At 40.5% G+C, this 26,889-nt stretch overlaps 4 protein-coding genes across 4 annotated transcripts in view; 2 read left to right on the top strand and 2 right to left on the bottom strand.

Annotated features, from left to right (window-relative positions):
- Positions 1-33: 33 nt before the first annotated feature.
- LOC103995248 (protein FLX-like 3) lies at positions 34-11,836 on the bottom strand. The gene is made up of 4 exons (XM_009415795.3): positions 11,702-11,836; positions 723-1,242; positions 430-566; positions 34-358 (listed from the first exon to the last, which is right to left on the bottom strand). The coding sequence occupies exons 2-4, from the start codon at positions 1,232-1,234 to the stop codon at positions 216-218; spliced, it is 792 nt and encodes a 263-aa protein (XP_009414070.2). The 5' UTR covers positions 1,235-1,242; positions 11,702-11,836; the 3' UTR covers positions 34-215.
- Positions 11,837-17,314: 5,478 nt separating this feature from the next.
- On the top strand, positions 17,315-19,383 carry LOC135588098 (uncharacterized protein At1g66480-like). Its single transcript, XM_065080045.1, has 2 exons — positions 17,315-17,986; positions 19,105-19,383. The coding sequence occupies exons 1-2, from the start codon at positions 17,420-17,422 to the stop codon at positions 19,147-19,149; spliced, it is 612 nt and encodes a 203-aa protein (XP_064936117.1). The 5' UTR covers positions 17,315-17,419; the 3' UTR covers positions 19,150-19,383.
- A 1,745-nt stretch (positions 19,384-21,128) lies between these two features.
- Positions 21,129-22,135, top strand: LOC103995250 (HMG-Y-related protein A). Its single transcript, XM_009415797.3, has 2 exons — positions 21,129-21,292; positions 21,384-22,135. Exons 1-2 carry the CDS (start codon positions 21,242-21,244, stop codon positions 21,888-21,890), a joined length of 558 nt encoding a protein of 185 aa, XP_009414072.2. The 5' UTR covers positions 21,129-21,241; the 3' UTR covers positions 21,891-22,135.
- A 1,827-nt stretch (positions 22,136-23,962) lies between these two features.
- LOC103995252 (uncharacterized) overlaps positions 23,963-26,889 on the bottom strand; it is a 39,543-nt gene continuing 36,616 nt past the window's right edge. Inside the window, exons 39-42 of the mRNA XM_065080043.1 lie at positions 26,608-26,796; positions 26,417-26,527; positions 25,092-25,172; positions 23,963-24,480 (exon numbers count right to left, since the gene is read on the bottom strand). Of these exons, the coding sequence (XP_064936115.1) occupies positions 24,301-24,480; positions 25,092-25,172; positions 26,417-26,527; positions 26,608-26,796 (561 nt within the window). The 3' untranslated portion in view covers positions 23,963-24,300. The remainder of the gene's footprint in view (positions 24,481-25,091; positions 25,173-26,416; positions 26,528-26,607; positions 26,797-26,889) is intronic.

Here is a 26,889-nt window from a genome sequence, read left to right as displayed (position 1 = left end):
ATAATTAAAGGTCAAAGATATTACAGTCACAGGTTAGATTCGGTAGCAACGATAAACATTTTCTATAATCCAAAATAGAATCCTTACAATTGATGTTTTAGTGTGGCATAAAACTAAAGTGTAAAGTAAATGCATGCAACAGACTAATTCCAAAGCATTGCACCAAAAAAACAAGAGGAAAGATATTTAGTGACTTGGTAGAAAAATGTAACCCATTAATGGCGAGGAAAGCCACGAGGTTCGTCGGATGCCCATGGACCAGTACCATAAAACCCTTTCTCACTGGCATAACCATCACGAAACAGTGCTGGGTAGCTCATGTCTGAGCTTGCATTATGCACACCATAAGCACCAGAGCCTGCAGAATAACAGAGGCTGAATCATTCATAATGGCATAATATATTAACACAAATACCCCAATGAACTTACCAGGTCCCCTTGCTCTTTTCTCCAGCTCTGCTCTCAGCTTCTCAACCTCCCGAGCCATGGAAACAAGGTTCTTCTCCATTGCTTGTCTCTGTTCTATTTGCTCAGCATTTGCTTTCGTCTCATATTCGTATGTCGTCCTATTATCACAATTCCAAATAACATTGCTAAGAATAATGCAAACCAACTAACCAACTTCAATATTAATTGTTAGGCATTCACATATTGTTCTCCATTTCCAATTCACCATAAGCAAAAGTCATGCAGGTAAGATCACAGATCACAAAACTGCAGACCTGGCTCTAATTAACTCCTGACGAAGGCCATCAATTTCAATTTGTAAAGTTGGCAGTTGCTGATTCTCGGTCTGCAGATGTTTCAGATCTTGTTGCAAAGCTTGAACCTTTCCAGATAACTCTTGTCGTAAAGCATCCAACTTCTGTGCTTCAGATTTTAATTGTATAGCCTCTTCCCTAAGTGGCTCACGAGCACGAAGTTCAGCCTCCAATGGAAGACCCCTCTGGATCAATTCCCTAGACTCAAGTTCTTTATCTGAACGAAGCTTGGGTATCGCCTGACTTGCTTGAAGGAGCTCATTCTTAACAAAATCTATCTCTCTCCTAAGAGCAACATTTTCTTCCATCAGAAGCCGATTGTCAGCTTGAATCCTACGAATTTCATCATGCCTTATTACTAGTTCTTCCTCGACAGGATGTAGAGGCAATGGTCCACGTAATGGAGGGCCATCGTGGAAACCACGAGGCCCCTCATTCATAGGATGACGGGGCATACGATTTCTTCCTGCCATAGATATTCCTGCACCGGGGAAAAAAAAATACTATAGTTGTTAGTACTTAACAACAAGTGACAGTAGAGCATGGCATGAAAGTATAGAAATCGAGATGCTGTCATGTACAATAACAACAACAAAGCCTTTAAGTCCAAACTATTTGAGGTCGGCGACATGAATATTTTGCCACCATTAGATTAGAATATCAAATAGAAGAAAATAAATAGCAGACTACAACATTAAAATTGTTGGATCACAAAAAAATCACATTTATTTCTGTTTAGCTACCTCAATTTTCTACTATGTCCAACTAAATCAGCCACAGTTTACAAAAGGGATCAATGCACAAACATGGTGCTAGCCTTGTATAATCATGCGTACAGATAGGACTAATATTGCAGAACACCCAGCCAACTTTACTAAGAGGAATAGTTTTGTGGCTTTTTTCAATACCCTCAACTATTTCCCAAAAGAATATTCCATGCTTTCAACCTAATCCTCATGAGAAGTGAGTTTGAGAGGCACCTGTACTTAGTGGTTTCCTTGCAGCTCCTGTGCAGACCTTCCCCTATTTTTTTTAGTGAAGATGCCACATCAAAAGAAACAATGAATTTCTACAAAGTTAAAAGAAGATTGTAGTAAGCCAGTAAGTTAATTTTTGGTTGAATGTTGTACCATCCAAGCTGCTAGTGAATCTTGCGTATGCCTCTTTTAAAAACTCTTTTCTAGTTTTTCTAATTGTATAGGGTTTAGACGGTATATGCTAATGCATACTCTGATGGATGAGGAAGGAGTTTGTAATCCCAACTCCTCCTGTGAATCATACAATTAATTTTCTTTTAGGTGAAGTGTATTGCATTGAGATGTCAAAAGTGTTTGCAATTCACATACTCTAAGAACCAAACACAGCCTTCTCTGATTTGATTCATCTCATGAACTGAACTTTAACTTACAAACTAGCATCATCGGTTTCAATTCTTCTCAATCGTCTTCTAGGTTTTCTTCTCTCCATTGTTTGTCTCCTGGGACCCAGGGCCAAATGACAGTACATATATAAACATAATAAATGTTGAACATCTGGCAGATAGTAATTGAAGCCTAATTTATATGTCACAATTAATTAACATTAACCATTGATCATTCTAAAATGAAAAAGAATGAATTTATCACCTGACACTATATTGCTTACGACACAATAATTATGACCAAAACTTTTGTTGGAGGGATGTCGACTTTGATGTATAAATGTATGCTAATTATGCCTTCAATATCTCAATTTCAGTATGACAATTCACTTCTACTACAAGTGTTCTAGTCCATAGTTAAGTAGGTTTTTAATTTAGAGTTTAGGCAGAATCAAATTAATTTTCTTAAAATTTGGGAATTTATGTGAGTTTTTAGGAAAGGGATGAAAGCCCAACTTTGTGAATAATTTTAAATATATATAATTAAAAAGGGACTGAGTTCAGAGTCAGTAAATAGGAAACCAATTTTGGATGAGAAGGTGTTTCTTTAGTAGTGATCAAATGTATGATTTTTCTCAAGATGAGCTCATCCCACTAGTTTTCTTTATCTAGGGTCCCAGTTTAAATAGAATTAAAATATTTATGAAATAATAATAAAAAATCCCTAATGAAGAAGAGGATTTTTCCAGTCAATTTAGTTAATCACAAGACAATTTTAGCCATAATTAACTGGCCTTAGCTCTCTCTGTAACAAATCTCCCAAGCGTCTTTAACCTTTCCATTCATGCTCTTGGCTGTATGCTGTATCACAGGAATAAAACTGTAACATATTATTAATTGACAAGTTAGAGAAAATGGCTAATTACAATTAATTGACAAGTTTAGACAAGACGGCTAACCGGAACATAATATAAGTTGCATAACTTCATACACAGAGGATAACACATAATCATGGCTCTAAGTTTGGAATTAGACCTACTCCAGTTTCTTTTCTAACCAAACCTAAAATGGATCTTCTCACAGATTCCGTCTCCTTGGTGCCTGTTTCATCCTTTCTCTTTCTATTTTCATTCCATCATCAAATTTCATTTAGTTTTTCTCAAGTTTCAACCTCTGGTCTGATCTTCAGGCTGAGGTTGGCAGAGAGGACCGTTTCTTCACTATCCATCACATAAGCTAAATAGAAAGAGCTCGCTGACAATACTAGACATTTCTTTAGATTTTCAAATCCGCAAAGGAATTTCATGGAACAACTATTCCTCCCAAATGCAATTTAATGAGAACAAGTATTCTTCCCAAATGTAATTTCTTTATATTCTATCTATAATATGAGCTCCTAGCACAAGTAACCTTTTTTTTAAAGATATTTTAATTTTTGGTTGCTTCAAGCCTGTCTTTCAACTGAATTTTTCTAAATTTATATATATCATAAGCGATTGCCAAAAAAATCATTCACTTGCTCCTTTTAGAAATTCATATCTTTTCTCAACTTTCCTTCTTTTTTTTTTGTTTCTAATATCTAGGACACTGATTTAAAAAGACACTCGGGCACTCGCCTAGGCGCTTAGGCAAGGCGAGGCGAAGTGAGGCCCGAGCGCCTTGTTTAAGGGCCAAGCGGCGCGCTTCAATGAGGCATCGCCTGAGCGAGCGCTTAGTTGATATAAGGCGACCGAACTGCTTAAATTTACGTTAGTTGGTTCGATTGAACCAACTAACACACGCAATTATATCAACGTGCTGTCACGGACAAACTTTGAAACAAGGTGTTGGATGTAATGCTTATGTATGTCCGTGTCTTTTGGCATGTTCATGCCTTGTACAGAATGTAAAGGGGCGGCCGAAGGCTTAATAGTCCCACTTTAGTTGGGTTGGTGGCCTCTTTAGGCTTGTAAATAAAGGTTGTGTCATGTGGACACGTGCGAGAGCTTTTCGGTCTGTAATGGACCATTTTACCCTTTGTTGTGCAACTGTTCAGAGCTTGTAAAGTCTGTTTGTAATTTGCATTGTCTATGAAGTGTTTTTCGGACATGTTTGCTTGTGGATCCCGAGTGAGGCATTTTCTCTGTCTTGTTCTCTCTTTTGTGGGTCCTAAGGGAACAGGAGAGGCTTCGGGGAGGCTGACCTTTGCGGACGGACGCGCAAGGGTGCTGCACGACTTAGGCAAAACCAACTAAGTCCGTGACAGATGGTATCAGAGCGGGACAAGCACTCATAGAAACACTTAGCATACAAACGTGGGGGACCTAGCGGGGCTGCGTTTAGGGCAGTCAGCACACGCGCGATTGTTTGGGGGAAAACGGGCATGGAGATGTAGGGAAAAGGAGTCGCTCAGAGGAGCGGGCATCTGAGATTGGCATTCAGAGGAATGGCCAACCCTTCGCGCAAGAGGCACCACGAGAACAGACAAGCTTGGAAGAATTTGAAGCGCACAAAGGTTAGGATGGCTGAGTTTGAGCTACGGCTCAACGTTGACAACCATACCTGATGGTGCTCAAGGCAAGCGAGGCGCTTGGCAAAAGGATGAGACCATGCAAGGTGGAATGCGTTGTTCAACGACCAAAAGAGTTATGCAAAGCTCACAGAGGTGGGGGGAATTACTAGCTCGAAAAATTTGGTACTCATGCATGGGCTTGTATCGGACGATGGAATGTTCGTGGCCATCCCAAGGCGATCGAAACTCGGCGCCATGGAGCATTGAAACTTTCTCTTCGGCATGTGAAGGATACGTCCGCAGGAGGCTGAAAGGGTGCAACTAGTTCAGCATGTTGCTAGGCCTTGAGGGGTGCAGCGGGGGCTGTATTGACGTGGAGTCGCAATCTAGCAAGTGTGTTTGCAGGAGGCAGAACAATGCACAGTTTGTTCAGCAGATCGGAGTAGTCCAAGGGGATGGTGGTCTCTGAAATGAAGAAATGTTGCTCCAACGGGACAGTTATCCAGGAGGGATGAGTCCCGGCTCTCCAGAGGGAGAATCATGTGGGGCGGACCTCACAAGTTGAGGAGTACCTCAACAACCAACAACCCTACGAAGCTCGATGGACTGAGCAAGCGGCGAGGAGTCGTCGCATGATCTCGCTTGAGAGAATGCATTGGTGGATGCATTGCGAGATCAAGTGGGGGAGCGACCCAAAGCAACACAAATGAAGGCACACTTGGAGTCGATATGGAGATTGGACTCAAGGGTGGGCTGACCCGTGGAATGGTGGGCGCGAGGGCCACCATCAACTCAATGCAAAAACGAGGAGCGGAACAACTTGGGTGTAACTTGGTGAAGTACCCAAGCCGTATGAAAGGAGCCAGCATAGAAGATGGAACATGGAGCAGAGGCATAGTGCTTTCCTTGGACAGAGGTCAAGGACATGAACTCTTGCAGAGGCAAGAGCAGGATCATGTTGTTCCATGGGTCATTCATTCTAACGGAGCGGACTCATCTTGCATGGTGCCAAAGACGGAGGGAGCTTCGGGGCACATGCACTTCGTCTCGGAGGAGCATTTGATGGAGGAACTAAGATGACTCAATTTGCGGAGGCGAAGTTAAGTTCAGAAGGCCTTAGCACGGGGCAAGAGGACGCAGAGGCGGGTACTCTTGAAGAATATATCACAGTGTTGTCATTCAAGTTGCTATGACGGAGGCGGTGCGCAGCGAAGATTGGGCTGGTAGGGGCAGAGTCCCAGGATCCAGACAATGGTGCACTGATTACAGCGAAGTCGGGGGACTTCGGGAGCTACTAGGCGACGGACTGTCCTAGAGCGGTGCTTCATCTTGGTGTGGCCCAAGAGTGGGTGGATGAAGGTCGATTGCCAAAGGAACGAACAAAATCGAAGGTGGAAGAGACCCTGCGATGTATTGGCAGAGGCCACACATGGAGGGACCAGAATTCGAGTTCATCCCACAAGGATCAGAATGCAATGGAGATGTCACCCGGAGGCGACATGGTGCAGCGGATCGGGGCAGAACAGTTCGTGGCAATGCGATACACACAATCTTGTCCCGGGAGGGACTAGATCATATGGAGGTATGATCGGGAGCTACTGGGAGCTCCACTTCGGTGAACAACACGATGGCAAGAAGGACTATGGATTCAAGGAGTGAAGGCCATGGTACCGTAGAGGCGGGTCTTCCGGGCGTGCATCGAATTTTGCATCGGATGAAAACCTTGGTCATCAGCATATGGGGGCTGGGTTCCACCAAGGAAAAGTTCGAATGCAAGTACCAATGAGTTCCATGGGAGGGACTTGATCATGCAGAGGTATGATCAAAGCAGCTGGAGAGTTGGACTGCTCCAGAACTCATATCGCTTAAGGGAGCCCGACAAGTCAAAGGACAAGGTCGAGTAAGCGAACGTTGCTACCAAGGAAGCTAAGGAGAGCAGAATCGGTGCAAACCCTACAACGTGATAGCAGTGGCCATGCATGGGAGTTGCAGTCTGTCTTTCCATCAACCAAAGGGAGCTGCTTGGAGAACACAGAGGTGTTGAAGCAGGGGGTCGAAAGGGGCGAGGAAGCGACGACGAGTCCAAAGGGACTTAGCTACCCAAAATCCAACATCAGTTAGAATGGAGGTGGACTCGGAGGAGTGCCACAGAGGCATATATACTGATTGTGAAGAAAAGGGACGCAGATGCGAGGCGACGGATAGTAGTGCCATGGGCATGGCAGCGCCATGGTACCGCAGAGGCGGGACTTCCGTGAAAGTCATTGATCCCTTGCTCTCACGGAGGGAGAGCGCTTGGTCGTGAAAGGGGCCGAGGAGGTGGAGCATGCAGAGGCAATCTCCAAGTACTGAGACAAGGCTGAAGGGCAGAGGCCACGAAACTTCGTAAGACCGGTGTCAACAAGTTTCTCATCAAGATAGCCGTAAGTGAAGGACTTCGGGTCATGCAAGAGTGCACGACCAAGGAACGAAGCAGGCAGTACGCGGTGCTGTACCTTTGCTACTCAGTGGAGTAGGCGGCAGGGTTGATGGAGAAGACGGTATAATCCCAGAGGCGACCTCATCTATCAGAGAATTACTCCAAGTTGGGGTGAAAACTTCCCGCATTCCAGAAGTTCGATGGCATTGAGAAGGTGAATCACAGTAGCTAACTCAACGCAAGGAGTGCAAACACTTCAAGTGCTTCAGAAGTGTGAGCAAAGAGCAGACGAAGGCCAGTAACCAGCTCGATGCATGAAGTACAACCTCGAGGAGGCGGGCGAAGTCAAGTAACCTTTGCCTTCTCAACTCTTAAGAGAATGGGCGAAACCGAGTACCCCAATTCTCTTATCTATCCAGCAGAGGAGCTCTGCACAAGTTCAAAGACCCTTCGAAGATAATGAAAGACAACTGTTGTCAAATCCTCACCAACGGTGATAAGTGCTACTGAGAGTAGATTGTCCGCCTCATTTCCCAACGAAATGCCAATCGAAAGCGGAAGTGATGCGAACCTACTTGGATGTGACAACTTACAGAAAGAAGAGTCAATGAGCAGATTTTGTGGAGGAAGGACCCGAAACTTCAGAAGTTTGCGAGATGATGCTCGTTAAAGCTCCAACAAGCATCCACCCAGTTCAAGCAGCATGGGGAATTTCTGAGAGACTGGCGCAGTAAGGATGGTCTTTTCCTTCATCTGGCGGATCCGCAGGAATCAACAAGGATCAACACAACTCAGCCAACCCCACAACAGAGTCAAAGTCATTGGTGAGTTGTAGCAGCAAGGCGGATCAAAGGTTTGACTACTCAAAAACAGCAGCGGAGAGCAGCTGGGAGCCAGGAGGCGCATTGCAGCTGGAGCAGAAGATTGAAGACTCAGCAAAGGTAAGGAGTTGCAGTGTCGACAAAGGCTTCGACGAGGACGTCGAAGGGATAAGTGGGGGAGAATGTCACGGACAAACTTTGAAACAAGGTGTTGGATGTAATGCTTATGTATGTCCGTGTCTTTTGGCATGTTCATGCCTTATACAGAATGTAAAGGGGCGGCCGAAGGCTTAATAGTCCCACTTTAGTTGGGTTGGTGGCCTCTTTAGACTTGTAAATAAAGGTTGTGTCATGTGGACACGTGCGAGAGCTTTTCGGTCTGTAATGGACCATTTTACCCTTTGTTGTGCAACTGTTCAGAGCTTGTAAAGTCTGTTTGTAATTTGCATTGTCTATGAAGTGTTTTTCGGACATGTTTGCTTGTGGATCCCGAGTGAGGCATTTTCTCTGTCTTGTTCTCTCTTTTGTGGGTCCTAAGGGAACAGGGGAGGCTTCGGGGAGGCTGACCTTTGCGGACGGACGCGCAAGGGTGCCGCACGACTTAGGCAAAACCAGCTAAGTCCGTGACAGTGCGACCCCAACTCTCAACTCTACACGTGCTTCTCTTTCTATTTCCGCCGCCAACGATTTCTCCCACTACATTCGCCGCCGACGATTTCTCCCTCTACCTCCGCCGCCAACGATTTCTCTCGTTGCCTCCGAGTCTTCCTTTGTTGCCGACAGAGTCTCCTCAGCTTTCGCTGCTGTCTGTTGTCTGCTATCTGCCGTTGTTGTCCGCTGTCACTATCCACTCCCTGCTGCTGTCCGTGACACGACTCCGCTGCCACTGCTGTTGTTCGTTGCCTCCTGCTGTCCACGACTCCGTAGCTTCTGCTGTTGTATGCTACCTACAACTCAGCTTCTCACCACTACTTCTCATCGTCAACTTCTTACAGCGACTTCTTCGGTCTCTACTCTTCCATACTGCTGTTAACAGTAAATATACTATTAATAGTAGACTATTAATTACTGTTCAAAATAATCTTTATTTATTAGATTAATAATATACTATTTATATTTGAACATTGCTAATCTTTGTTTTTAATTTAATATCATATTTTTATTTAAATAAGTATATTTATTAATTATATTATATTTTTATATTTTTATATTTTTATATTTTAGAGCGTATCCTTTCGCTTGAGCGAACGCCTTTAGCGTTTTGGGACCTTGGCGCTTAATGATTTTTAAATCACTGGTCTAGGATTGAACCAAAATCACCAACACCCCCCTGAAACCATAGAAATGCCTCTATCTGGTCATTATTGTAAACCAAACTTCATGGGCTGCATTAATGAAAATTTATGAGCCAAAATATGATATCAATAATCAGTTCCACGTTGCCACATCCGAAACTTCATATAGTTTAGACCCACAACAACAACATACTAATGACAGTTCTAATGCTGAAAATTCATAGTTGGTACCATGGCTATATTATATATACCCATAAGAATGTCAATTGTACTTACAGGTGTCAGAAACAATGATTAATGAGTATTATTGCATGACTGTTTCTTCAATGATCTGCAATTTGTAGGTATCAATACCAAATGCCATGGTGGATGTCATTGTCATGAGTGGTTCCACAAAGTTATCATCTTGACATTCAACCACAACCACCTCCATAAAGCACCATGATGGTATTAGTAGGTTGCCCCCATTGATAAGGTATGGCTTGTACCCTTGTTTCATCATGTAAAATTCTTTACTTTAGGATTTTAGAATTTTCTAGACCAACTACAAGCATTAATGTTCCTACTACCCGGGGTTGGCTATAAATGTCTCTAAAACAACTATTATCAGAAGAGAGGGCAAGTTCAAGAAAAAGCAAAATATTACAACAAATATATAATACCTAAAATTCTTGCAGTTAAATTTGAATTTATGTGCTGATGCAAATAAAATGTTGTAATGGTACACCATAAAATAAACATCCAAAAATGTTCTACAAAATATAAATTAGAAGATAATTCCCAATAATAAACATTATGATACTTCAAAGATGTACAGTGTAAGCACCATCTTGAATTTATAATAGCTTTTTGTGGCTAGCATCAACGAGCTAAACATATTCTGTCTCTCCAGATAAATTCTAAACTGGCTAAGGACAACAATGCAGTATCTTAGAAACATTGCAACAAATAACAGAAAATTTAATAACCATGTGGCTTCTCTAGAAGGCTGAAAGCAAACAAAATAACCGTAGAATACAGAAAACCTCTGGATCACATTCAACATTAACCGTACAGAATCTCAAGAACGTCGAAGGCAAACAATATAAGACTCATGTAGTTCAAATCTTTCACAAGATCAGTCTACAGACAAACATCAAGAACAAATACAGTCGACTCATTTCTTTTTTATATCTTGTCATTATGATACGAGTTAACAAACACGACCAACATCATTACAGACACTTGAATGCTTCAACCAGTCCAGAATCTCTGGGGCTTTAGTATTATATGAAAATCACTTGACACGTTAAAGCTCCATATCAGGGCAACCAACAAAAAATATATAAACACTAACAACTAAACTATGGATATAGAAGCTTATTTCTTCATCATTTCTTCTTCTAAACATCAGTTACGACTTGAATAAATCTTGTGAAAGTCCAAAACAGCATCACAACATATCAAACAGAAAAAAGAAGGAAATAGAACCTACATAATAATATCCATTCTGATTACCTGCAAAATTTTGCATTTAAAGAGAGCATAGAAAGGGTAAAAAAATATATCATCAGACTTGTTAGTTTTACATAATTATGAGCTTTTAGCCAACTATAATTTATAATTAATTGGAAAAACATCAAACTCATATCACTATATAGGTCTATCATGCAAACTATGAAATCAAAAGTGGGCATACTAAGAGCTTGATGGCATGATAATCATTTATACAAGAAATATATCCTTTCACAAATTTGGCACAAATTAAACACACTAACCGTCAAACAGGTCAAGGTTATTAACTCAATAAGGCGTGCAAGAAAATGAAGATGGGCCTTGGCAAGCTTGTTAAGAAGCCAATTTTGTCTAATGGTATAGGTCCCTCAATTCTTAAAAGGTTGAATCGTACAAATGTTATATAGGTTGTCAAACTCTTCCTTCCTGCACCTCCAAACTTAAAAAGTGGTCTAATGCTCATTAATATAATTAGGCAGGTCATATAGGATATAACGATAACTATGCAATCCTAACTGCGGCAAAGAAATTTACAAAATGATTACCAATCTTCTCTTTTCTCTTCAAAGGCACAGTTCCATTGTCGCAGGAAAAATGACCAGAGGGAACACTAGTTTCAAAAACATAACACCATTACATCAGAGTCAAACCTATTCTTCGCTGTCTATTCCTTTCCTTTTCCAGTGCCTTGTTATCCCATTCTTCCACATTTTCATCAAGAATCAAGCCCAAGGACCGACACTATGAAAGAACAACTAGAACTAAATAGTAGCAACGACTTGTTTAATCAAGAGATATCATTAAACCCTCGAACCCTGTTCGACGACAAGAAATGGCAAACATGTCACATTAGGACAGTCCAAAAATCCTACTTCCGCGGATGTCAAGTATGCCAAAAACTGGTCTACGGAGTAACCTCGCCACAAGATGCTGATGAAACTAGAGAACGAAATCTTCAACACACAGACCAAAATGATCCGGATGCAAAGTAAAAGAACATGTAAAAGAAAAATCCAGATGCACAGATTTCGGCCTCGGAAAGCGGATTTGGGGAAGAAACCTTGGAATCGACGATTCGCCGCCAGGTGATCCCCTTGGTGGCCTCTCGCGATCGAGCAACGTCTCGGAATGCGGGGGCAGTGCAAAACCCTTCTCCCCTCCTCTCCTCGCTCGGGTCGATTACTAAGACCGAAATAACGATAATGACCCTCTCTTCTTGGGCCGGCCCAACTACTTCTTGTTCTTCAATCACACAGCTTACGGTTCATTAGATCGCAATGACGATAATACCCTTCGTTGCTTGAGTTGACCAACTGCCATTAATTTTGACTTCCCGACTAAAGATTAGTACTGCTTTTTTATTCATCAGAGCAAAATGACGAGAATACCCTCCGTTGCTTAAGTTGACCAAGCGCCGTGATTTGGACTTTTCGGGACTGGAGATTAGTACTTCTGTTCATCCCTGTGCTGCATCTTTCTCAGTCTCCAACCTCTCCATTGTTTGCACTGTTTCATCTCTAATCAATCTTTGTGCTACTTCATGCAGGATTTGGCAGTAAAAGATTCTTGATATGTGACTTCACTTTTAGTCTGAATTGTTTGCTTGTCTTTAGGTTGAGTTGACACATGCTTAGGAATGTTTTCTCCTCTTCTCACTTGCAGACTTCTGAAAAGTTTATACTCAAAAATGGATTAGATTATGAAGACACTGAACCTTGTTTTTTTGTTGAAGGAACAGAGTGTTCTAAATCCATCCATTAAGTACATACATTTATGGAAATTTGCCATACAAAAAGGGACCAAATTAAGGAGATAAGATTGCATTTAGTGTACAAATGTCAAGTAAACCAGGTTTCTAATCCAACTGAGATAAGCTTCTTATTGTTATTTGGTTTCTGGAATGGATCTTGCTTTGCCTAAACTTCAGAAACTTATAGTCTATCCTCAAGTTTGGAGAGAATTGGCAACATAATCATAATTCCAAGAGAATGAACATAAAGAATATGGACTCTGTTCCAATCTATCATCTGCAAATATTTCACATTTAAGAGGCATGGCTGAAAAGCTGGGTGGAAGGTCAAAGATAAGATAGAGCTAGCTTTAGCTCAACCATGTACCAGAAGTATCAAATTTCCAATGCCTATGAAACATATATCACATTGTTGTCACAAGTGCTGCTTTGGCACTTGAATCATTCCAAGTAGACTTTCTTCTTTCTGTTGCTGAAACAGCTTCTCTGTTCCAGGATTCATCATGCAAATGATGTTTTGGCATCAAGCTCTTACTCCATGAGAGTACACAATCTTAGCAGTCAAATGATGAAAGAAAAATCCAAGCAATGTATTGCTTATGAGGAGGAAGCATGTCGTCATTATAGTCAACGTAAGAGCTTTTTCTAGTTATGGAAAGGAAAATAATGGTTCAAAACTATTGCATGGATGACATGAGATTTCCTCCTCTGCTTTCTTTAATCAAGAACTGCCCAATATAGTCTTCAATCATCCGACTAATTGCTGCACAAGTGTTCACACCCATGAAGACTGCTTGTGGTTGGTGGAAGAAGAAAAGAAGCACCAATACCAGCAAAGCTTCTTCCTTTTCATGGTAAGGTGAAGACCACACCTTCATTCTCAGTTGCAGAAAAGCTTAAACTGGCACATTAAGCATGTGCCAACATCTTCGCGGCACAATCTATCCCCTCTGAATCCTCTTTTTGACATGATCAATTCCAAGACACAGAAATCTTATTGTTTTGATCACATATGTGGAAAATGGACTAAGTCCGAAGGAATTTGAAGTTTGCATGCATGCATGCTCAGTTTGACATTATTTGCGTGCTCTCCATTACCATCAGACCTAACTTTCTTCTTGGAAGAGGAAATTAGACTCGATTACCTCTGATAACTAGCCATGGATCGCGTGATAGTTCATGGACATTGCTGTTCGCTAAACCTTCACTGCATGCAAATCCACAGAGCAAAACTTGATTGGTGAAGAAGCTTTCAGAAGTTAGGCAGGCATGGAAGTTCCCCTGCGGGATGTGCCCCTCTTTATCACCGAGAAGAAGTCGTGGAAATGGTGAAGGAAGTCATGCGTGGCTGCTAGCTTGATCAAGAAAGGAGGGTTACATCCATGGACAACAAATGTCCATGCCTGTAGACATCAAGTTGGAGTCAGCAATGACCACTACAAACTAATTTCCACAGATTGCTGGCGGTATCTTTGAATTATTAAGGTTTACAAGATTTGTTTCCGGCACGAATGAAAGGTAGACACCACCTCTCTCCTTTGAAAAGTAAGCAACACCTGGCCATCCTCTGATAAGGGATCGAGGATGGTAGGCAGCTGTCAACTTTGGGTATCTGACCTTACATTGATCTCATTCCACGGGGTCATGCAAGCTTCCAAGTTATCAACTCTAAGATTGGTGCCGTCCCAAGACAAAGAGCTAACGAACTCGTCGTCTTCCCCGTTGATCACGGGCTTCATTAATCCCCTCGACGCCTAAGCTTCATGTCTTGCTCTCCTATGAATGGCAGTTGTTGAATTGGCTAACTGCTGTTCATACAAAAGTAGGTTCTTCTTCTTCTTCTTCTTCTTCTTCTTCTTTTTGTCTGTGCTTCTAAAGAACCTTCTTCATTGATAAGTTGAAGAAAGGATACAAAGAAGCGATCCAGTGGAGTTCTACAGGCAAAACACATTCTTTCCCAGATCTAATTCATTTTAGCTTTCATAAACATCAACTCATGAATTCATAGGTCATGAGAACCTTCTTATCCCTTGCTGCTCCTTCACAAACCTGTCGGGTTCATGTCAATCTCACTGTGGACCCAAAAAGTGCAAGTGTATCAAAGAGTTCGAGGAATTTTCGGGAACCCACACAGGTTTCTTTCTCACAGAGAGAGAGAGAGAGAGAGACAGACAGATAGAGAGAGAGAGAGAGAGAGAGAGAGAGAGAGAGAGAGAGAGACTTGTGTGCACTTGAACCATGACATTTTTTCTGGATCAAACCAATTCTAATTTTCACTTTTGTTTCTAAATTTTCTCACCATGACTTTTATTTTCTGGATCAAGACAAATCTAATTTTCGTTTTTTCCTAAAATTTCTATGATTATTGTCACGCAAAAAGCAAGTTTCCATTATATTGTCATGCACATCATGAAATATATGATCGATGCTAGTTTATCATGTTCATTAATAGACCAAAATTATTGTTCACATTTTCTCTTCACGAAAGTTGTGCTAATCATCAATGCATGTCTATCCACTCGATCGAATCACCTATGCATTAAACATGATCAAAATATTTCGAACCACGAATCGACCCAACTAATTTGGGGTGATCGGAGCAGCACGTACTCTTTAACCATTTGCGAGCCGTCAAATCAAACTCCTTAAGTGATAAGAGTAAGTTGGGCTCGCCCGACGTGGATAGGAATCGCATCGAAGTGGCCCGACATCATGTCCCTACCGAGGCAGCGGCAGAGATCGGTCGAACCGGATCATGTTTGACTGCAGAGGTGAGGAAGTCAACCCTCAGCCAAACTCTGGTGCCGGCATGATGCTTCTGATGTAGGGTAGAGATTAACTCTCATCCAAATAAGATTTCGTCGTACATGACAGAGATCCGATAGTGATGGATAGCAACTAAAACCGGTCTAAATTGATCGGTTCGATTGGATAAATATGACGATCACTTTTTTCTAAAGCTCATTTAAATTTAGAAGAAAGACGAGTGTCAATTCATCTTCCCAAATCATATCCTTTATAAGTTCATTTTAATTATTGTATGGGAAAAATCACAAGTTTTGATTAAAATAAACCTAATCGGTCATTTCATTTCAAATCGATAGTAAATTTCTCTTTATTCAATTTCAGAGTAAATAGTCTAAGGATAATTTTAACCTTTAGAGCAAAATAATGAAAACTTTTAAGATTTAAAAAGCATTTGTTTTGAGGGATTGAAATCTTATTTAATGTTTTTATATTTAAAAAAATTGATTCAAAAATAAGATATATATGAAATCTCATCTAATAAATTTTGTATTCCTAAAATTTTGATTTAATGATGATGTTGATACTGACTCATTTACTAAGATTAAGGGTTTGAAAAATCTAACTCATTGTTAAAGTTGATGTTGATTCAAATACGATCAACATCTAACAATATTCCGAATAAAACACTTCGATGTTTAAATTAGTTTTGATTGATTGAATTCGACTAAATGGTGAGTCTATCAAAACAAAATGGACTAGAAGAAAATTCAACCCAAATAACAGATGTTGGTGATGGTCATGATCAGTGTATTCGATATTATGGTTAGATATTAGAGAACAGTTACACATCTCTTTCTAGTATCAGATGAGTTCATACAGTACTAATAGAATTATAAGCATTGACATATCAATAAGGTGTCATGAGATGTCAGTATATTTCTTTGTCAGTATATCTATATCGTTAGTAATAAGGTGTGGATGTGATGTTAATAATGAGATGTTAACATATTTCGTTTCCATTATATCTATATGTTGGTAAAGATTTTTATGATTGATACTAAGATTTTAAAATCAAATATAATGTTAATCACTTATCATTTGAATAAATAAATATATATATATATATATATTATATTACACAAATAAAAAGGTGATAATCATAACAGCGCATTGTGCGGTAGATCATCACAACTGGCGTTTGAAATCTTTGAATCAATCACCCCTTTTAATGAGAACACATGACTAAGTTGAAAAGTATGGCTGTCACACTGAATTGATCACAAATTTGTTCTTTGTGCTATTGCTGATACTAAACGTATGTTTCAATAGCTTCTTTCATCCATCCACTGACACAAGAGACCTAAATCAATCCATTCAATGCATTTATATAGACGTAGATAACAATGATCTCATTCCCTTTGGCTCCGTGATTTAGAATTGGTTGTCCTCTTATGGAGGTTTTGTGAATCACACGGCTACCACGATTGTTATTGATGTGAATTACAGTATGCAAAGATTAATCTTCTGATGTGCGACTTGCACTAATATATGAACATAATTGATATCCCTAAATAAATGTATGGTTTATTTTTATTTGATAGTTAATTTTTGCACCCAAAAAAATCATCAATAAAATGGACGAGTAAAATATAAATTATGATTTGAAACAACAAAAAATAAGACAGCTACAGACTAAGCGATGCTTGCAATAAAGAAATACTAATGTGAAGGCTTTTTCAAACTATAGTGATCTGAAATAATGGTTTGATTTTGACTAATAGCGGTGAAAGTTTGACTAGCAATCGTCGTTGTCGTGTGAAATATTGGATCACAACGGTCGTTTAACTCGATGCGCGTGACACAATCTATCGCTCCCGATTCACTGTTACACAGAACCACTGTTATTTCGGACCGTGACGGCTTATTTCCATCGTAATTATGTCAATCATATGTATATATATATATATATATATATATATATATATATATATATATATATATATATATTTGTGTTTTGTATATATGTGATAAGAACAACGCAGAACACATCACAAATACCAACAAAAAATTGATATTGTTTCCATTGGGCTCTCCTTCTTTGACCCTTCTCTGTCACTCTCTCCTCCCAACCTCCTCGAATCTGCCGACCACTACGGCGCCCTTTTTATTTGCGTCTCTCCGCCCCATTCAGTACCACAACGCGTAACGCGAGGCGATAACGCAACTAGGGGTAGAGGTGCACGCAGGGAGAGGAGGAAGAAAGTGAGTGGTTGAGCGAAGATGGGGAATAGTTTGGGTGGGAAGAAGAAGATAGCGAAGGTGATGAAGGTGGACGGGACGACGTTCAAGCTGAAGCCGCCGGTGCAGGCCGTGAGCGTGCTGCGGGACCATCCGGGTTATGACCTCCTCGACGCGGATGAGGTGACGCGGCTTGGCGTCCGGGCGATGCCGCTGGAGCCGGACACGTCGCTCAAGCCCGGGAAGCTCTATTTCCTGGTGGAGCTGCCCCGGGTCCCGAACCAGCGCGCGCCTCGTAGGGCCTGGTCCGGGGCGCTCCAGGTGAGCGCCAAGGAGCGGCTGGAGAGCCTCCGGCTCACCCGCCGCTCCCTCTCCGACCTCTCCCTCGCCACCCAGTCCCCCTCGGTCGAGGCCGAGGAGGCCAAGGACGGCACCGTCCGCCTCAAGATGAGGCTGCCCAAGGCGCAGGTGGAGAAGCTGATGCAGGAGAGCAAGGACGCCGCGGAAGCCGCGCAGAAGATCATGCAGCTTTGCGCTGCCAGTGATGGTGCCACCCCGTCGGCCTCACCAGAGCCGACGACGCCAACCGTGAAGGTTGGACGCAAGGAGGTACGCCCTTCTCTCTTCCTCTTCTCCTTTGCTCCTCCTTTACTCTCCACGGCTCGCTGGATGGAACTACCGATGTTAATTCGTTGGGTTTTCAGAGTTCCATCAGCACAAGTATACTTCCATATCCGTCTATGAACTCATGGCCAGTCGATACGCTAAAGGGTTAGACTTTAGACTTTCATGTCTATGAACTCATGCCTAGTTGATACGCTAAAGGTTTAGACTTTCATGTAAAAGTCAAATTTGGCCAACTCACAGGAAAGGAAACTCATGGCTTCCATGTGATTTGTGTCGGGTCTCCGGAGGAGCATTCCATGTGGTTGTACAGATCCGTAAACAAAGGATTAGATCAGAATCATGTTGTTTTTAGTTGCATGCCTGTAAGTTTCAGTCAAAGGGTTTGGTGCATACAAGCTGATAAGACAAAACTCTGTTTGTTAGTGGCTGTAGATGCATCCTAGTCCAAGTAATTAAGCATTGACAAACTCTGATAGCATGTTTGACCAATCCTTGGCTCATCAGGCTGGCTTCAATCCTCCATACTTCAGCCATGAACTTACAGATTTCTGTGCCATTCTCCTACAGAATCTATCAAACATGACAGTGCACAAGTCAAAAGTAAATCTAAGAAGCTTTCGGATCAGTAGATCCTCCATTTCCTTGCATTAGTGGAGCCATATATAAAGTGCCAGAAATAGAGCATTACAGGTCGAGAGGATGGATAATAAGAAGCTAATGTAAATGCTCCGCACGTCTCTCTCGGCAGCCGTGTCTGCATCCAAGTCATTTTCATTAGTTTATGCCTTAGTTTATCATAAACATGATGGCCCATATGGTTGGTGTATTCGCAGGTTTGTCTCAGTCAATCATAATTGTGTTCTCCACTACCATGATCTCCATCAGTACCTTCCTTTGAGAAACGGAGAATGGTCTCGACCACATGCTTAGTTGCTTTCTTGCTTGCCGGCTTACCATTATTCTACTTGTGTTTCTGCCATCCATGTCATTTTCTACAGTAGATGGCGAACTCGACGAGTTTACAGACCGCATGAACCAACAAAAAAGAGTAGTTTACTGGAAGTTCTTCTGACACTTTCTTTGGTCTCTCTATCTTGCAGAGGAGGACGAGGTTTGTTGCAATGCCAAACGAGATCATCGCGTGAAGTGCAACACTCGAGCCAAGCTGGTCAGTGAGAAGAAGCAGAATCACTAGATCTTGTAGTATTTGTCCAAAAGAAAAAGAAGATGTGGTGGGTAGGAACATGAGAAGCTGCGTAGGGCTTCCTACTCCCCACCCCCCACACACAAAACTAGCCTGCGTTTGTCATTTGTTATATGGTACTTTACTACGCTTGAGTTTAGTGAATGGAATTCTCGCAGCAACACTTCCTCTTTCCTATCGGTGTGCTCATCTTGGACTTCTTCCAACATTCTCCAACAGGCTTTCGGCAAAAAGCGAGCTGTAAAGGTGCTTTAAATTGGTGCCAAAGTGGAGAATATTTAATCTTTACACGTAGAAAAGAGACGGTAATTTGTTTCTTGATGTGACTTTCACATAGTGCTTCTCTCAATGAGAGAAAGAGAAAACACAGTAAAAGGATGACAAGAATTCTGCAGCAGTTCATTACGTTTGGGATTAATTATATATTATCTTTTTTTTATAATTAATTATATTTAATATTTTATTCTTATATTTTTAAAAATTAAATTATTATTTTTATATTTCTAAAAGTAAAACATGTAACTTAATTTTTCTTTTGTCGATTGTGCGGACGAAAATATTACAAGATTTATCACAGCTTTATCTTATTTTAATTTATCATTGAATATGTACGATATTTTTATCTTGGCCACATAACGAAAAATGAGATTAAATATTTTATATTTATAAACATAGAGATCTTAATATAATTTTTAAAAATATTAAAATTAAAATATTAAATTTAATTAATTATAGGAGATAATATATAATTAGTAAAAATAAAGTATGAAAATATTTTTTAAAAATAAAAAAATAAAAATAAAACATATGATTTCGATTCAAAATCAATATCACAACCGTCGATTCTTAAAGCAACATCTGAATGGCTTAAAATCGATTGGATTCCGATCGATTTGTGGCTACTCCACCAACCAAACGACAAGAAGAAATTTAAGGTTTTGTACAGACATGGCAGGCCCAATTCCTCATTTAGTTTGCTTGCCACTCGTCATTGATGGTCAGCTTTGGCCACTCGTCTTCGACGCCGATGATTACTACTCGAGTGGATGGAATTCATCTGTGGATAGGATTTAGATGATGAGTACAAGCAGACACATCCATCTTGCATTGGAATTTAATATTAGATTATTTCATTTTTTAACAATTTAAACTTGTATGACTATTGATCATCCAATTTATAGTTCAAACTAGTCGACAGTCAATTTCTATTAATCAATATTAGATTAATTACATGTTATCTCGATCTTTATAATAATTAATATAATTTTTATAAATATATGAACAGAAATACTAAAGATAATTAATTATAAAAAATAAATATATAATTAGCTCATCAAAACTAGTTGGCAGATGGATCAATCGAAGGAGATTAAGATTCTTCTTGTGCCAAGGAAATAAATGTATAGCCTTGGCATGTATTTCTCACCAAATTTGCATTGGTTTGAATTTGGGTACTGTGAATCCTTTCTTTTCCTCATCTCAATTCCTTTCCAAAGATAAACTCGAATCTTGCTGTTTGATCTGTTCAAGCTAAACTAAGAGACAATAAATAGCAATGCACAATCGATTCAAAGCTCTTCTCTTCGCTGCTTGCGTTACTACGTCTGCTTCGAGTCTCCAAATTATCTTCGCGACGAGTGGCATTTAATGTAAAAATGACGAAAGTTAGACCCATTTATTATATAGGAAAACAAAGGGCGTATTTTAAGTGGAAAAGGTTGACGCAAATCCCTTCCACGTCAGCAATCCGTGTGATCTCATATCGCGCCACTCCCCACAATCCGATCCCCGTCACATCGTCTCATCTCGACCGTCCGCTCTCTCTTATTCTTTTGTTTCTCGCCTCGCATCATCCCGAAGTTATTTATTATTTATTTATTTATTTATATTATTTACTTTTGTTGTTATTAATCTTCTATTTATTTTTCCTCACCTCAGAGAAACCCACTGAGCTTTCTTTCTTTCTTTCTCCCTCTCTCTGTCTCTTCGTCGTCGTCGTCGTCGCCGCCGTCGCCGTCGCCGTCGCCGTCGCCATGGCCACCGAGGAAGAGAGCAAGCCTCCGAGTCATCCTCCTTATGCTGAGGTAGTTTCCATTCTTTTGCGTGGATTCTCGATTTCGGTGCTTTTGCTTCGCTCGATCAATGATTTTGTGCTGGATCGATGGTGAACTGCAGATGATAATGGCGGCGATCGCCGCGTTGGGGGAGAAGGGCGAGGCGGACGAGTCCGCGATCGCCGCTTACATCGAGTCGGCGTACCAGGGCTTGCCGGAGTCGCACGCGGCGCTGCTCACCGCTCACCTCGCCCGCATGACGGATGACGGGGAGTTGCACGTCGTCGGCGACAACTACGTGCGGCCCGACCCCACCCCGGCCGCGCCGCCCAAGCGGGGCCGCGGCCGGCCGCCCAAGCCCAAGCCCAATCCCGCGCTTACCCCCAGCGCCGCCCCGGCAGCGCCCCGACCGCGCGGCCGGCCGCCCAAGCCCAAGGACCCGCTCGCCGTGGCCGTTGCGAAGGCTGCCAGTGGGCTCCCTCGGCGTAGGGGCCGCCCGCCAAAGAGGGTGAAGGCGGCCCAGCCGGCTGGCGCCGATGCTGGGGCCGCTCCTTCTCCTGCCGTGGTAGGGGTGAAGAGAGGTAGGGGTAGGCCTCCGAAGGTGAAGCCTGCGGTGGACGTCGTTTAACCGATGAAGAATTTGGGGAGGGGGGCGGAGTATGGAAACAACTGCTGCTGATCGTTCCAAACTTGCTGTTTGCTTACTGATTTACTTCTGTAGTTGCTGTTAGGCTACTTAGGATGAGATGTCCGGTTGATGACTTGTTGTAATGCATATGTACATTAATGCGTGATGTTAGTTGTTTACTGTGCTATTGAAAGTGATAGACTAAATTGGGCAGGGAGTTTCCTTCCTTTGCTTTCTTTTCTCGAGGGAATTTTTGACATTCTTTAGTTTGCTTTCGATAATTAGGGAGAAAAAATGTTTTTTTTTTTTTTTTTTTGGGTTTCAAGTTGGCAAATCTTTTTTTCTTTTTTGGTGATGATAGATCTATTAAGAGGGATTGTGTTGCTTTTCTTTGGCTGCTTGAAACATAGTTATATGATTCTATCATGCAGGTGCTATGAGATGTGCACTACAACAAATGCAGGTAGAGAACTATTTATCCCTCTTGTGAATTTGGTGGAAGAAACTTGGTAAGCACAAGCATTTTCTATTGCTTAGTTTTGGTTGGAGAGGAGATATCTTCCAAATGTTGAAATTATGCATGATGGTGGTTTACATTTTATTTATTCTTCCTTTTTAAGATATCTTTTGTTCACTTTTGTGTTTGAGTATAATGCTTGTCTTGTAAGATTTAGTTTCATAGTCTGAACTCTGGAATCATCCCTGCCTTGTTGTTTGGCTTGATGTTGAGTCCTTGCAATTGATAGTTTTGATCAAGCTATGAACAAAGCCAGTGCACCTGAAATACTAACAATTGCTTCTAATGTGCAATGCATTTGTTGTGCATATAAGCTTCTGTTTGCTTTTATATTCCCATTGTTTAGTTTCATTTGCTAAGTTATCCTACCATTCTTATATCTTCTGTTGAGGTGTGCCATTATTGCACTTTCCACTTCTAATTATTTATGCGGTATTATGCTTTCCTTTTCTGTTTGATTATTTATATGACAATGAGAACAATTTCTAGATGAAGCTTTTGAGCGGCTGTTCGATATACTGTATTATTCTTATTGAAGAAGTTCATCTACAATTTGCTTTGCACAATATTTGGTGTGTGCTCATGTCACATAAGAACATCTTGTTCTGTAATTAGTTTTGCTTTTTCCGCATCATCTTACTCTTCATTGATACATATAATATTTGATGTAGAATGGATCGCTCCTAACGAGTGATTGAAGTCATGAATCCCATTTCTTGGATTGCAACACTTCAAGAGTGTGATTTGGAAGCTTCCATTAGTTGTATTTCTGTTACTTAGATTGTTGGTTTTCTTGAAAGTGAAAGATGATGTATTGTTTCATCTCGTTCTCTCTATTTTGCTCCTTGTTAGTTTGACAAGATTGCTACATTGTTAGTTTATGATTGTCCGAAGGGTAAAATATCAGAAAGCCATATTGTGATGAATCATTTCATTGAAGTAGATATCTGTAGTCATCTGATGATGATAAATGTATGTCGATCTAGCCGTCTTCTAGTTATAATTATCATGAAACATGAGACTAGGGTTTAGCTCGGATCAATATAGACTATGTATGCGGATCGTTCCATTTCAGACAGTTTGGTCTGACCTACTGAAAAAAGATTACAAATGCCTTTTCACTTATTGGATTAGTGAATGCAAGCCTTCTCCGTAGCAGATGTATAGGTATGTAGATTGATATATATCACTATACTAATCTTTTGCTGGATCGGTATATATTGTTCATACCGAATGATACATACGTCACAATACAATATACGAGATGGAAATCCAGGATATCAAATATATCTGTAATCATTAAGCCATGAGATATCCAACATCTGATGTGTGGAAAAGCAACTAGGATTTTTACTATCCATCTAGCTGGACAGATTTAGTGAAGAAATATCATGAGGGTAGTTTGTAGGAGAGTGACTTCTGACCTGAATGAGGACGCATCAAACTAGTTGAGATTTGATTTTTCTGAGAAAGTGACTTTTGATCATCCATCCATCCACTTTATTTCAACAAAAAAGAGAATGTGTACAGAAGTCATATTGACGAAGATGAAACAAACCAAGAACGCTATATGTGCTACCTTTTATTGATACGTCATCCATATCATCAATTTAGCAGTTGCAAAAGGCAAAAGTGTTTTAAGTGGTGATCAAAAGGAGAGGGAAGCAACACTGAAATAGGGACGGTAGGTAGCAAGAAGGAAAGTAAGAATAGAATCCCAAATCAAAGAGAATGATAGCTCGATGACACTGAAGCAGTGATAACTTGGAAAGCTCTCTTCGGGTGATAGGAAGCAGTGCAATGCTTAGGAACGTGACCTTGAATGGGTGCAGCCATAGAAGACCGACTCCTGATCATAATTGATGAGAAATGAAATGCTCATGGTGCACTCGCCTATGCTTTTCCAGCTGAGCCAAAGAGGTGCATCTTCTTGGCAATCACAGCTTTCATTGCTTCCTCTGCTGATGCCATCAGATGAACCAAATCTTTATGGGGCTTCTGCAGAGCATCCAGGTAAGCACTCCGGACTTCTGTGTTCACGTTGAACTTCCGGACACCCAGAGCTATGCACTCCTGTTAGGGGAAATAGGTCAAGGTTAATACTGCTTCAAGTGTTTTTATTTTGTTTGGTAGCATTACCTCATTTGTAATTTGGTATACTAATGAAGAATAAAAGTATAGATAAAGAGGAAAACTATGTGATGCCATGATCTCATGTACATTGTGTATTTACCTGAACGACTCAATGTTCTAAATGTAAAGGAACCATGTAAACGTATGAGAAATAAATAGCATGGTCATCAGGTTTACCTAGTGATGCATACCATCTTATCAATGAACCAGTTCTCTTGATGTAGTGAAATGGGAAACCTGCCTAAATCACTTGCTGTAAGCTAGATAGTGGTTATAACTCAGCCAAAAGCAGTTGGGACAAGATACTCGGTACACGAGGCTCTTGTCAATGCGGGGTCTAAGGAGGGTCAACATACACAGTCTTATCTTTAAATATTTAAAGAGACTGTTTCTATGATTCAAACCTTGGTCTCCCAGGTTGCAAGGGAGCAACTTTACCATTGCGACATGCAAATCTTCAGCACACAATATCAAAAACTGCCTTGTACATTTATGTTGCTTTTGATTACTATAGATGAAATTTAGATTTTCCACAAAATTTTAGTTTCTACCTTAACAAGATCACTTGGCAGACCAGATGCTCCATGAAGAACTAAATGGACTCCTCTGTCTAAAGTCAATGCTCGAAGTTCCTGTCAGAGAAGCAACATTAGGTCAATAAACCAAGAAACTGCATAAGCAAGTGTTCAAATCCATAATTTTCAATTAGATTATGATTATTACTGAAACAAAACTATCAGTAAATATAATATCACAGGGTTTCTATAAGTAATATGGAAAAACTGAAGGCGCCAAAGTAAGATATTGATACAACTGCTCAGCCGCTAGAACAGGCTCACGATGTTACAGGTTCAGCTTCTTCATTCAGAAAGAACGAACAAAAAGGGATGAAAGAAAAGAAAGATTTATTTGACTTATAAAGAGCTTCCAAGCTTATCAAGGGACTAGTCTCCAAGCACTGCACCAAACTGCACTAAGTAATAATTTTGTTAAAATACAACGCATTGCATATACAAAGGAATTCTTAGTACTTGGTCCTTGGGATTTTTTTATGAACTTTCTGTTGCTTATCAGCAAAAAACAGGATGTGACACAATAAAAGCCTGTTCCTGGATTTACTAAGAAACTGAAACATGACCACTTTGCCCATATTTTCCTCTATGATCAAAATATAAGTACGCTGTACGCCTACAACATTGCTTCCAGTTATTAGATACTAGAAGAAAGTAATTTATTTTTGGTAACAAAATTCCAAACATACTAGACACATGCTGCGTCTCAATTTTTGATCTAAGGATCTAAAATGTGTAAATATTACATGATTTACTCATCGATTGAGCCTCTTGCAGCAGCTTGAACTCTACAGAACTTGATTTAATCATGAGTGGGAGCAAGAGCAAGCCTGGGGAAGCTAAAGCTGGACTATCTACACCACCTTTATCATCAATTTGGTGTAAAACAAAATTGATGCCTAAAACAAAATTGAAGCTAAAGTTCACTAGTCTATTGTAAAACAAAATTTGCTTGCTATTTACTGCTTTGTCATCAATCATTTTCATTTTCGAAGAAGTGGGTGCCTAACCCATTATTACCTGATATAGGTTTTACTTTCAATAAAAATGTTTCTAAATATTAAGAAATTAGTGAGAAGACTTACCCATGCATTTATTTTGAGGCAGAGTCTGTTAATGACCCTAAGAAAATAGGTGCCAAACAACTTATAGAAGTGCACGTTTATAGTCATGAGAAGCTCACAACTAGTTATTCAAGATAATGCATAAAATTATTAATTTGGAATGCAAATCATTTGACGTAGTCAATACAAGTTTTATGAGTAAGCAAACAATGATGAAAAGTCAATTGGAAAGCTACTGACCTTTAGCAAGTCAAGTCTAAGATTTGGACCACTAGATGGGTATTTCCCATGTACATTGCCAATGCACACAGCTAGAGCATTGATTCCTGTCTTATCAATAAATTCTTGAGCCTGAAATGAAGAGACCAAATGTGAAAAAAAATCATAAGTGAGATTAATGTGTGACTGCCTAATCCTGCAAAAAAATGAACCTGCTTAACATCGGTCAATCTGGCTTCATAATCTTCAACTGTCAAGTCATCTTCAGTGCCTGACAACCGCCCAAGTTCAGCTTCGACTAGCATTTCCTTAGCACGTGCTAGACATGTTAAGAATTTTGTGTATGAGACATTCTCTTCAAAAGGAAGATGAGAACCATCAGCCATTACTGAATCGAATCCCTGAACAATCAACCAGGAGATTTGTATTTTGAGGAGATTCAAGTAATTGTTCAAGAATATTAATACTAAATTATAACCTAGAACTCGGTGCTC

This window comes from Musa acuminata, chromosome BXJ1-8 (assembly GCF_036884655.1).
Source record: "Musa acuminata AAA Group cultivar baxijiao chromosome BXJ1-8, Cavendish_Baxijiao_AAA, whole genome shotgun sequence".
NCBI classification, from domain to species: Eukaryota; Viridiplantae; Streptophyta; class Magnoliopsida; order Zingiberales; family Musaceae; genus Musa; species Musa acuminata.
The sequence above is the reverse complement of the archived record's forward strand: the minus strand, read 5'-3'. Positions and strand labels throughout refer to the sequence as shown.